The 13706-nt window shown below is 46.0% G+C and overlaps 1 protein-coding gene across 1 annotated transcript; it reads left to right on the top strand.

Moving 5' to 3' along the window:
- Positions 1 to 4953: 4953 nt before the first annotated feature.
- On the top strand, positions 4954 to 12807 carry LOC147977351 (uncharacterized). The gene is made up of 2 exons (XM_087521135.1): positions 4954 to 5551; positions 11784 to 12807. Exons 1-2 carry the CDS (start codon positions 4954 to 4956, stop codon positions 12515 to 12517), a joined length of 1332 nt encoding a protein of 443 aa, XP_087377261.1. The 3' UTR covers positions 12518 to 12807.
- The last annotated feature ends 899 nt before the right edge of the window (positions 12808 to 13706 follow it).

Below are 13706 nucleotides of genomic sequence, written 5' to 3'. Positions count from 1 at the left end.
ACATGGTGAACCAGAAGAACTTCAACTCCCACAAGCCCAAGGGAAAGAATGGTGTCCAACACAATACCGACTTTAAGAAGAAGGGTAAGAAGACCTTCAAGAAGAACAAGAAGGACGAGGGCTGCTTTACTTGTGGTTCGGTTGAACATTGGGCCAACAAGTGCCCAAACAAGTACAAGAAGTCAGGACAGGACTCCAAGTCTGTCAACATGATTGTGGGCAACAATGAGAATGGTGCATCTAGGTACGGTAATTTATTTACTGTTTTTTCAGTGTTTCAACCCAACGATTGGTGGGTGGACACAGGTGCAGGTGTTCATGTGTGTGCTGACATTTCATTGTTCACTTCTTACCAGGTCACAGGTCACGGGTCCGTATTGATGGGGAATGGCGCGAGTGCTTCTGTTCATGGTGTTGGCACGGTCGATCTGAAGTTTACTTCGGGAAGGATCGTGCAGCTAAAGAACGTGCAGCATGTCCCCGCCATCAAGAAGAACCTCGTTAGTGGCTCCCTTCTATGTAGAGAAGGGTTTAAGTTGGTTTTCGAGTCTAATAAATTAGTTGTTACAAAATATGGACTCTTTGTTGGAAAAGGTTATGAGAGCGGAGGGATGTTCCGCCTTTCCGTCGCAGATTTTTGTAATAAAGTCGTGAACCATATTCATTCAAATGTTAATGAATCTGAAGTTTGTCATTCACGTCTTTGTCACATTAGTTTTGGTGTTATGACGCGGCTAGCCAAGTTGGATTTAATCCCGAGTTTCACTTTAGCCAAAGGTTCTAAGTGCCTTTCATGTGTGCAAGCTAAGCAACCTCGCAAGCCGCATAAGGCCGCGGAGGAGAGACACCTAGCACCATTAGAACTCATACATTCTGATCTTTGCGAGATGAATGGTGTGTTGACTAAAGGTGGAAAGAGATACTTCATGACATTGATAGATGATTCCACTAGATATTGCTATGTGTATCTGTTAAATACTAAAGATGAGGCTCTACACTACTTTAAAATCTATAAGGCAGAAGTTGAAAATCAACTTGAAAAGAAAATTAAACGAGTCCGGTCAGATCGTGGTGGAGAGTACTTCTCGAGTGAGTTTGATTCCTTCTGTGCGGAACACAGCATTATTCATGAGAGGACGCCTCCCTATTCACCCCAGTCAAACGGGGTTGCCGAGCGGAAAAACCATACTCTAACTGATTTGGTTAACGCCATGTTAGATACATCGGGTTTATCCAAGGCATGGTGGGGGGAGGCTATATTGACGGCATGTCATGTCCTGAATAAAGTTCCGACAAAGGATAGTGAAATCACTCCCTATGAGAAATGGGCAAAGAGAAGGACGACACTCTCGTACCTGCGCACTTGGGGCTGTTTGGCGAAAGTCAACGTGCCGATCCCCAAAAAGCGTAAGCATGGAAATAAGACCGTGGACTGCATTAATTTGGGCTACGCTAAGAACAGCGTTGGCTATAGATTTCTAGTAGTGAAATCTGAGGTACCTGACCAGAAGATCGGTACAATTATGGAGTCTAAGGATGCTACATTCTTTGAGGATATTTTTCCTATGAGAGATATGCAAAGCACTTCTAGACAGGAATCTGAGGAGACTCCTGAACCTGCCATCCCTATGGAATATTATGAACAAACACATGATGAAAATCCTGAGGAGGATGACGAGGAAACCCTTGGTAGGGGCAAGAGACAAAGGACTGCAAAGACCTTTGGTGATGATTTCTTCGTGTACCTCGTGGATGATACTCCCACTTCTATTTCAGAAGCGTATGCCTCTCCAGAAGCTGACAACTGGAAGGATGCGGTCCGTAGCGAGATGGATTCCATCATGGCTAACGGGACATGGGAGATCACTGACCGTCCCTATGGTTGCAAACCACTGGGATGTAAGTGGGTGTTCAAAAAGAAGCTTAGGCCCGATGGTACGATTGAAAAGTACAAGGCTAGGCTTGTGGCCAAGGGCTATGACCAGCAAGAAGAGGAAGATTTCTTTGATACTTATTCACCTGTGGCTAGACTGACCACCATTCGAGTATTACTCTCGTTGGCGGCCTCACATGGTCTTCTCGTCCATCAGATGGATGTTAAGACGGCTTTTCTAAATGGAGAGCTAAAGGAGGAAATCTACATGCAACAGCCTGATGGCTTTATGATAGAAGGTCAGGAAAGAAAGGTGTGTAGGTTGATAAAATCTTTATATGGCCTAAAACAAGCACCTAAGCAATGGCATGATAAGTTTAATACAACTCTGACATCTGTTGGTTTCGTTGTTAATGAGGCTGACAAATGTGTATACTATCGCCATGGTGGGGGCGAAGGAGTTATACTGTGCTTGTATGTTGATGACATACTGATATTCGGAACAAACCTCAAAGTCATTGAGGAGGTCAAATCGTTTCTATCTCAGAACTTTGAGATGAAAGACCTTGGTGTGGCTGATGTTATCTTGAACATCAAGCTACTGAGAGATAATGAGGGTGGGATCACACTTCTGCAATCCCATTACGTTGAGAAGGTGTTGAGTCGTTTTGGATATTCGGACTGCACACCATCTCAAACACCTTATGATCCTAGCGTATTGATTCAAAAGTCCAAAGGCATGGCTAAAGATCAATTGAGATACTCTCAAATCATTGGTTCACTGATGTACCTAGCGAGCGCAACGAGGCCTGACATCGCGTTTGCTGTGAGCAAACTGAGCCGGTTTGTTTCCAAACCGGGTGATGTACATTGGCATGCTGTTGAGAGAGTTATGCGCTATCTGAAAGGTACAATGAACTATGGACTTCACTATACCGGATACCCGTCGGTACTTGAAGGGTATAGTGATGCGAATTAGATCTCTGATGCTGATGAGATGAAGGCCACAACTGGGTATATGTTTACTCTTGGAGGTGGCGCTGTTTCCTGGAAGTCTTGCAAGAAAACGATCTTAACGAGATCGACAATGGAAGCAGAATTAACGGCATTAGACACATCTGGTGTTGAAGCGAGATGGCTTCGAGATCTTTTGATGGACTTGCCATTGGTTGATAAACCGGTTCCGGCTATCCTTATGAACTGTGATAATCAGACTGTCATCACCAAGGTGAAGAGTTCAAAGGACGACATGAAGTCCACCAAACACATAAGAATGAGATTAAAAGCTGTCAGAAAATTAAGAAACTCCGGAGTGATAGCGTTGGACTATGTCCATACGGCTAAGAATCTGGCAGATCCCTTTACAAAAGGGCTATCACGTGTTGTGATAGATAATGCATCGAGGGAGATGGGTATGAGACCCACATGAGTTGCCATGGTGGTAACCCAACCTATGTGATCGGAGATCCCGTGAACTAGGACCTGGGAAAACAAGCCAGTGGTGAACTGAGGAGAGTAACTATACTAACCCACTCCGTTGGAGATGCAATACTCTCGATACTGTATGCTAGGATGACTACGGTCTCAATGTGTTCCAAAGCTTATAAAAGCAAGATGCTATCCTACAGAGCGATCTTTGGAGGAACACACCTATATGAGCCCGACTGCTGGTCACAGTCTATGAGATTGGGGTGATCTCTAGTAAGCTCATGAATAGGCCAGGAGTGTGACTTATATGCTCCACCCGAGGGGTCAGCCTTCGGCAGCCTAGTACTAGTAAGACATGTAGTGAAACTTCTTTACGCCAAACTGACAATTCAAGGCATAGTCCATTGTTCAGTTGTGAAGGAGTGTAGCCACTTGTTCTAGGTGAAGTTCAACCTTAACAGGTCTTTACTGAAACACTGGTATATCGAAACAGCAATTGGAACAGAGGACACAATGGGCCCTCGAGATCTGGTGGGGGATTGCTGAAATCTGAGATGGGCTCTAGGCCCATATTGCAATTTCTGAAAAATCTCTAAGGGCCCATGTGGGTTATATGGCACTAGGTGTGGTGGGAAGTTTAGTCCCACCCCGGAAGTGGAAGGAGAGTTGGGGTGGTTTATAAGGGTTTCTCTTCTACATGCTATTGGAGCTTGAGAAGAGAAGAGGCTCTCGCGCACTCCTCCTCCGCCGCCCGCCTCGCCACGCCACGCCTCGTCACGACGCGCCGCGGGTTGCGGGATTGAGCCGAGCCGAGCTCACACCTACGCGCTTATTTTTGCCAGTCACTAACGGAGAGTTTTCTGACAGCTGGGCCACGATCTGAGACGTCGGATCGTGGGCTGTCACGGACTCGGACGTGGGTCGAGCCCACGTCTCTCCACGCGGCTGCGCCTATAAGTATGCGGTGTCTCCTAACCCTAGCCGCAATGAACAGATCACATCTGCTCACGCGCATGCCCACCGTCGTTCCTTTGGTACTGCTGCCGCCGGTGACTCCATCCCGTCTGCCGCGTACACGGTCGACAGGAGAGCAGGTCACCGAAACCACGCCCTTCTGGTTCCTGTACGGGGTGAGGGGCGAATAGGTTTCTGGGCAGCGATTACGCGACTGCTCGCTTCCGATCGTCTACTTCCTCTACGTCCGTGTCGCCTTCATCATCACCATGTCCACCGCCGCCGACCGTGCCGCCGCCGAGAAAGCTGAAGCCGACAAGAAGGCCGCCGAGGACGCCGCTGCTGCCACCAAAGCCGCGGCCTCTGCGTGGCCTACTGGAGGGTATAACTCGTTTATCCCGCTCCTGATTATTTTCATATTAGCAGTACTAGCAGTATGTGTAGATTTGTCTACTGTTTGCTTAGTACGTGCATGTTTAGATCAGAGTCAGTACGTCATCAACTTAGTCAATGCCATGCTAGTGATTTACTCATGTATTAATTTAATTGAGAAATTGCCTATTTACTCAACAATCCAAAAACCTATTATGTGTAGGAATTTCTCGGCAAGTGGCTTTGCCGCTGCACTGAAACCGGATAAGTTTACCGGTACATACTTCAAGCGTTGGCAGACTAAGACCACATTATGGCTCACGGCTATGAACGTGTTCTGGGTCACCGGTGTCTCCACGGAAACGATTGCTCCTGAACAGGAGAAGGCGTTCAAGGAGGCTACCATTGTGTTTCTCGAAGCAGTTCTTAGCGTGATCGGAGATAAACTGGTCGATGCATATTTACATGTGCATGTCGCCAAGGACTTGTGGGAGGCGCTCGAATCTAAATTCGGGGCCGCCGATGCAGGGAGCGAGATGTATATTATAGAGCAGTTCCACGATTACAAGATGGTTGAAAACCGTCCTGTATTAGAGCAGGCTCATGAGATAATATGCATTGTTAAGGAACTTGAGCTTCTCAAGTGTGAGTTACCGGGCAAGTTTGTCGCGGGCTGCATAATCGCTAAGCTCCCTAATTCCTGGAGGAACTTTGCCACCACTCTGAAACATCAGAGGCATGAATTCTCTGTGGAGGATGTCATTGGCCATCTGAGTGTTGATCAGAATTCGAGGGCAAAAGACTCGCACGGAAAAGGGGCCGAAGGGACTTCTGTTGCCAACATGGTGAACCAGAAGAACTTCAACTCCCACAAGCCCAAGGGAAAGAACGGTGTCCAACACAATACCGACTTTAAGAAGAAGGGTAAGAAGACCTTCAAGAAGAACAAGAAGGACGAGGGCTGCTTTACTTGTGGTTCGGTTGAACATTGGGCCAACAAGTGCCCAAACAAGTACAAGAAGTCAGGACAGGACTCCAAGTCTGTCAACATGGTTGTGGGCAACAATGAGAATGGTGCATCTAGGTACGGTAATTTATTTACTGTTTTTTCAGTGTTTCAAGCCAACGATTGGTGGGTGGACACAGGTGCAGGTGTTCATGTGTGTGCTGACATTTCATTGTTCACTTCTTACCAGGTCACAGGTCACGGGTCCATATTGATGGGGAATGGCGCGAGTGCTTCTGTTCATGGTGTTGGCATGGTCGATCTGAAGTTTACTTCGGGAAGGATCGTGCAGCTGAAGAACGTGCAGCATGTCCCCGCCATCAAGAAGAACCTCGTTAGTGGCTCCCTTCTATGTAGAGAAGGGTTTAAGTTGGTTTTCGAGTCTAATAAATTAGTTGTTACAAAATATGGACTCTTTGTTGGAAAAGGTTATGAGAGCGGAGGGATGTTCCGCCTTTCCCTCGCAGATTTTTGTAATAAAGTCGTGAACCATATTCATTCGAATGTTAATGAATCTGAAGTTTGGCATTCACGTCTTTGTCACATTAGTTTTGGTGTTATGACGCGGCTAGCCAAGTTGGATTTAATCCCGAGTTTCACTTTAGCCAAAGGTTCTAAGTGCCTTTCATGTGTGCAAGCTAAGCAACCTCGCAAGCCTCATAAGGCCGCGGAGGAGAGACACCTGGCACCATTAGAACTCAAACATTTTGATCTTTGCGAGATGAATGGTGTGTTGACTAAAGGTGGAAAGAGATACTTCATGACATTGATAGATGATTCCACTAGATATTGCTATGTGTATCTGTTAAATACTAAAGATGAGGCTCTACACTACTTTAAAATCTATAAGGCAGAAGTTGAAAATCAACTTGAAAAGAAAATTAAACGAGTCCGGTCTGATCGTGGTGGAGAGTACTTCTCGAGTGAGTTTGATTCCTTCTGTGCGGAACACGGCATTATTCATGAGAGGACGCCTCCCTATTCACCCCAGTCAAACGGGGTTGCCGAGCGGAAAAACCGTACTCTAACTGATTTGGTTAACACCATGTTAGATACATCGGGTTTATCCAAGGCATGGTGGGGGGAGGCTATATTGACGGCATGTCATGTCCTGAATAAAGTTCCGACAAAGGATAGTGAGATCACTCCTTATGAGAAATGGGCAAAGAGAAGGACGTCACTCTCGTACCTGCGCACTTGGGGCTGTTTGGCGAAAGTCAACATGCCGATCCCCAAAAAGCGTAAGCTTGGACATAAGACCGTGGACTGCATTAATTTGGGCTACGCTAAGAACAGCGTTGGCTATAGATTTCTAGTAGTGAAATCTGAGGTATCTGACCAGAAGATCGGTACAATTATGGAGTCTAAGGATGCTACATTCTTTGAGGATATTTTTCCTATGAGAGATATGCAAAGCACTTCTAGACAGGAATCTGAGGAGACTCCTGAACCTGCCATCCCTATGGAATATTATGAACAAACACATGATGAAAATCCTGAGGAGGATGACGAGGAAACCCTTGGTAGGGGCAAGAGACAAAGGACTGCAAAGACCTTTGGTGATGATTTCTTCGTGTACCTCGTGGATGATACTCCCACTTCTATTTCAGAAGCGTATGCCTCTCCAGAAGCTGACTACTGGAAGGATGCGGTCCGTAGCGAGATGGATTCCATCATGGCTAACGGGACATGGGAGATCACTGACCGTCCCTATGGTTGCAAACCACTGGGATGTAAGTGGGTGTTCAAAAAGAAGCTTAGGCCCGATGGTACGATTGAAAAGTACAAGGCTAGGCTTGTGGCCAAGGGCTATGACCAGCAAGAAGAGGAAGATTTCTTTGATACTTATTCACCTGTGGCTAGACTGACCACCATTCGAGTATTACTCTCGTTGGCGGCCTCACATGGTCTTCTCGTCCATCAGATGGATGTTAAGACGGCTTTTCTAAATGGAGAGCTAAAGGAGGAAATCTACATGCAACAGCCTGATGGCTTTGTGATAGATGGTCAGGAAAGAAAGGTGTGTAGGTTGATAAAATCTTTATATGGCCTGAAACAAGCACCTAAGCAATGGCATGATAAGTTTAATACAACTCTGACATCTGTTGGTTTCGTTGTTAATGAGGCTGACAAATGTGTATACTATCGCCATGGTGGGGGCGAAGGAGTTATACTGTGCTTGTATGTTGATGACATACTGATATTCGGAACAAACCTCAAAGTCATTGAGGAGGTCAAATCGTTTCTATCTCAGAACTTTGAGATGAAAGACCTTGGTGTGGCTGATGTTATCTTGAACATCAAGCTACTGAGAGATAATGAGGGTGGGATCACACTTCTGCAATCCCATTACGTTGAGAAGGTGTTGAGTCGTTTTGGATATTCGGACTGCACACCATCTCAAACACCTTATGATCCTAGCGTATTGATTCGAAAGTCCAAAGGCATGGCTAAAGATCAATTGAGATACTCTCAAATCATTGGTTCACTGATGTACCTAGCGAGCGCAACGAGGCCTGACATCGCGTTTGCTGTGAGCAAACTGAGCCGGTTTGTTTCCAAACCGGGTGATGTACATTGGCATGCTGTTGAGAGAGTTATGCGCTATCTGAAAGGTACTATGAACTATGGACTTCACTATACCGGATACTCGTCGGTACTTGAAGGGTATAGTGATGCGAATTGGACCTCTGATGCTGATGAGATGAAGGCCACAACTGGGTATATGTTTACTCTTGGAGGTGGCGCTGTTTCCTGGAAGTCTTGCAAGCAAACGATCTTAACAAGATCGACAATGGAAGCAGAATTAACGGCATTAGACACATCTGGTGTTGAAGCGAGATGGCTTCGAGATCTTTTGATGGACTTGCCATTGGTTCATAAACCTGTTCCGGCTATCCTTATGAACTGTGATAATCAGACTGTCATCACCAAGGTGAAGAGTTCAAAGGACAACATGAAGTCCACCAAACACATAAGAATGAGATTAAAAGCTGTCAGAAAATTAAGAAACTCCGGAGTGATAGCGTTGGACTATGTCCATACGGCTAAGAATCTGGCAGATCCCTTTACAAAAGGGCTATCACGTGTTGTGATAGATAATGCATCGAGGGAGATGGGTATGAGACCCACATGAGTTGCCATGGTGGTAACCCAACCTATGTGATCGGAGATCCCGTGAACTAGGACCTGGGAAAACAAGCCAGTGGCGAACTGAGGAGAGTAACTATACTAACCCACTCCGTTGGAGATGCAATACTTTCGATACTGTATGGTAGGATGACTACGGTCTCAATGTGTTCCAAAGCTTATAAAAGCAAGATGCTATCCTACAGAGCGATCTTTGGAGGAACACACCTATATGAGCCCGACTGTTGGTCACAGTCTATGAGATTGGGGTGATCTCTAGTAAGCTCATGAATAGGCCAGGAGTGTGACTTATATGCTCCACCCGAGGGGTCAGCCTTCGGCAGCCTAGTACTAGTAAGACATGTAGTGAAACTTCTTTACGCCAAACTGACAATTCAAGGCATAGTCCATTGTTCAGTTGTGAAGGAGTGTAGCCACTTGTTCTAGGTGAAGTTCAACCTTAACAGGTCTTTACTGAAACACTGGTATATCGAAACAGCAATTGGAACAGAGGACACAATGGGCCCTCGAGATCTGGTGGGGGATTGCTGAAATCTGAGATGGGCTCTAGGCCCATATTGCAATTTCTGAAAAATCTCTAAGGGCCCATGTGGGTTATATGGCACTAGGTGTGGTGGGAAGTTTAGTCCCACCCCGGAAGTGGAAGGAGAGTTGGAGTGGTTTATAAGGGTTTCTCTTCTACATGCTATTGGAGCTTGAGAAGAGAAGAGGCCCTCACGCACTCCTCCTCTGCCGCCCGCCTCGCCATGCCACGCCTCGTCACGACGCGCCGCGGGTTGCGGGATTGAGCCGAGCCGAGCTCACACCTATGCGCTTATTTTTGCCAGTCACTAACGGAGAGTTTTCTGACAGCTGGGCCACGATCTGAGACGTCGGATCGTGGGCTGTCACGGACTCGGACGTGGGTCGAGCCCACGTCTCTCCACGCGGCTGCGCCTATAAGTATGCGGTGTCTCCTAACCCTAGCCGCAATGAACAGATCACATCTGCTCACGCGCACGCCCACCGTCGTTCCTTTGCTGCTGCTACCGCCGGTGACTCCATCCCGTCCGCCGCGTACACGGTCGACGGGAGAGCAGGTCTCCGAAACCACGCCCTTCTGGTTCCTGTACGTGGTGAGGGGCGAATAGGTTTTTGGGCAGCGATTACGCGACTGCTCACTTCCGATCGTCTACTTCCTCTACGTCCGTGTCGCCTTTATCATCACCATGTCCACCGACGCCGACCGTGCCGCCGCCGAGAAAGCTGAAGCCGACAAGAAGGCCACCGAGGACGCCGCTGCTGCCACCAAAGCCGCGGCCTCTGCGTGGCCTACTGGAGGGTATAACTCGTTTATCCCGCTCCTGATTATTTTCATATTAGCAATACTAGCAGTATGTGTAGATTTGTCTACTGTTTGCTTAGTACGTGCATGTTTAGATCAGAGTCAGTACGTCATCAACTTAGTCAATGCCATGCTAGTGATTTACTCATGGATTAATTTAATCGAGAAATTGCCTATTTACTCAACACAAAAAACTTGCTAAGATTTTAGCGCATCAATATAATAATAGACGCGCAGTCACGAGCTAACTACTAGAATGTTTGTACTTCCCGTTGCAACGCACGGGCAATTGTCTAGTGAAGTTAAAAATGATTTCACAGACAGATAAGAACTACTCCCTCCATTCCTAAATATAAGTCCTTTTGGAGATTCCACTACAAACTAAATACAGATGTATATAGATATATATATTTTTGAAACGTCACCGGGGGGGGGGGGGGCAGAAAAGACTGCCCACCCGAATTTTCATATAACCAGCTCAAAAAAGCCAGCTATACAAGGGTAATGAGAGAGAGAGAGAGAGAGAGAGAGAGAGAGAGAGGTGTAGGGGGGGGGGGGGGTCCAAACACCTTACAAACCCCACTGGGGGACTAAGAACCAAAGAATCTACAGCAAGGCAGCAAAACACTGCACCCATGATTCTAAGATAGTTTTACAGATAGTGCGGGAGCATCTTCATCTCCAGAGGGAGACATCGGCAGCTATAGAGTGTAGATTCACTCATTTTGCTTTGTATGTAGTCCATAATGGAATCTCTAAACAAACATATATTTAGGAACAGAAGGAGTACTATTTGCAAGCCATTATTAGCATATAACAAATCAGATGGGATTTCGCAAAAAAAAGTTCAAAAATAAGATGGGACAAAATCAGCCTACCTATTTTTAACTTCCTATATTATGTTTGAATGATTTTCCTATACTATGAGAAAGGAGGATGAGCCATGTTTGTTGATTGCTACTTATGATTCCCTACTGAAAATGATGAAATAGATCTTCCTTACTAGTAAGATGTGTTCGTGTTTTGTATAAATTTCTCTCTTTAGTTTCTGCTTATAGAGGATCGAAGAATAGAAATACTGATTATGGTTTATGTGCTTATTTCTCTGGTTATTGTAGATGATGTGTCCTTAGTTTGACAGGCGTTGAAGAGTTCAGGCAATTTCTAACCAATTTGTGTGAGTCACTCCTATATATACCAGCAAGGATGTCTAAAACAGTTTGCCTAATTCACATCTAGATTTTTTTAAGTATGTCACATCCAAGCTCCCATAAATAACCAAAAAAAACTGAAACAAAAATAAAATAAACCACAAACAAGTGGACATTATGTCACATCTAGATGTGTCCTACACAGACCCTTTCTAAAAACCAATTTGTTTCGGAAATAGATACAACAGATCAAGCATGATTCATTTGAAAAAATCAATCATTTATTCATGCACTACGAATCTAAGGCATAATGAGACAAAGAGAGAGGGAAATATTAAAAAAATGAGTCCCAACTTTTCTTTAACCAGGTACCTGCAAACTTTACATTTTGTTGTTCTTGTTGTAGTAGTTGGTAGCACACATACAGAGTACACTTGGATGTGGCACCAAACCAAGCAACTGCCAAAGGGATACAAGCTATTTCCCAGGGAGATGAGATCAACGAGCATGTCAGCATATATTAAGCCGCGGCGACGGAGTGCCGGCTCAGCGGACAAGCGGGTACCAGGCGAGACATCATCCCCGGCAAATATCACAAGTGCTTCGTGCGCCTGCACGGCGACCTGGTCTTGAGCTACCGGCTGCGTGAGGTGGGAGGGCCCAAATGGCCCAGGCACCTGCACGAGGACGCTCCTAAGAAATTCGACAAACTCTTCGAGCTCTTCAATCCGGAAGCCTTCTTCCAGAGCTACGTGGCCTGCCGCGACGCCATCCACCAGATGCTCGCGCAGACGCCGCTCGTCGGCGAGTTCGACCTCGCCCCCGACAACTGGGACGACTTCCTGCCCCACGATCTGGCCACGCTCATCGTGGGCGTGGCTCGGCGCGACGCCGATGAACAGGGGGGCGTCGCCCTTCGCTACAACGTCCACGTGGACCTCACCATCTGGGTCAAGATCGTCTACAGCGAGCCCAAGGCGCTGCTCCTTGCCTGTAACCAGCGTGCCGCGCTGACACGGTGCCTGTTCGCGGCGACGCCGAGCGACTGCTGTGTGTGCATGGAGGATTTCGCGGCGGCGATAGACGGCGACACCACCGTGAGGCTGCCGTGCTCCCACGCCTTCCACCGCGCCTGCATTTTGCCGTGGTTTTACAAGGCGTCCACATGCCTAAAGTGTCGCCATGGCTTGTCCATGTACCTTGATGCCGCCACCGACACACCAATGGGGAACTTCCCCGGCCTCCCCAAACCTTCCTGATCGACCGACCCACCCCCCCAATCCCAATGGGGGAGTTCCTTCCAAGGATCAACAATATATTATATATAATCGTACTCCCGTTGTTCTATTCTGGTTGTATTCCTTGTGGTTGTGGGCATGTCCAAGGATGATCTTTCCTGCAGAGATTGTTAAAACAGTGTTGTAACAATGGTACATATGCGAAATGATTTCTAGTTCAGAGTAACAGCATCTGCATATCACATTGCCCATTTTATTGTTTGCTAGTTAGTGCCCTCAATGTGGAAGAAGGTTTAAAAATAAGGGCAACATCAATGTATATGCACTGCAGGTTGTGGTTCCAAATAATAATCTTGAAAAGGTTGGGTTTGTCTCTTCACCTTTTACATTTTGTTTGGCCATGAACTGAGCATGTCTACAACATCTTGCAGGGAAAAGGTGGAATCCCTTGAGGAAGCTGGAAGTTATTCTTTATGCCATCTGGGTGCTTCTAGCGGAGTAAAAACAATATTCTTTTCTCGTGCTTGTTTGTATTTGCTAACTTCCTGCTAAAATGAAGTTAAAAATGATTTCACAGACAGATAAGAACTACTATTTGTGAGCCATTATTAGCAGAATATAACAAATGAGATGGGACAAAATCAGCTCTCCTTCTCAGTCATGAATGTGCAAATGGATTATTTCCTCAGCCCACCCATTTTTAAATTCCTATATTTTGTTTCAATGATTTTCCTATATTATATCGCATCCCAGGAGAAAGGAGGCTGGATATTGTTTGTTGGTTGCTGCCTATGATTCTCAGGCAGCCTACTGAAAATGATGAAATAGATCTTCCTTACTAACAAGATGTGTTCCCGTTTATATAAATTTCTGTCTTTAGTTTATGCTTATAGAAGATCGAAGAAAATAAATATAGATTATGGTTCATGTCCTTATTTCTCTAGTTCATGTAGATGATGTGCCCTTAGCTTGACGGGTGTTGAAGAGTTCCATATGTGCACTGGAGTAGACCCCCGCATTAAGTCTCCCATTAAATCCTTAGCCTTCTGGTGGGCATTTTTGCCTTCTGGTCTTGGTTCCTTCACATAGTGCTTTGTGCTGTAAATGATAAACTAGACCATGATAGCGTGCGTTGCCGCGCCCGACCATTTTTATAATATAATAAATGAAGTTCCATAATACTTGATGATTGAATTGGAAAATAGTACTA

The sequence above is a fragment of the Triticum urartu genome, chromosome 4A (assembly GCF_056163025.1).
Source record: "Triticum urartu cultivar PI428250 chromosome 4A, HENAU_Tu73, whole genome shotgun sequence".
In the NCBI taxonomy this organism is placed as follows: Eukaryota; Viridiplantae; Streptophyta; class Magnoliopsida; order Poales; family Poaceae; genus Triticum; species Triticum urartu.
The sequence above is the reverse complement of the archived record's forward strand: the minus strand, read 5'-3'. Positions and strand labels throughout refer to the sequence as shown.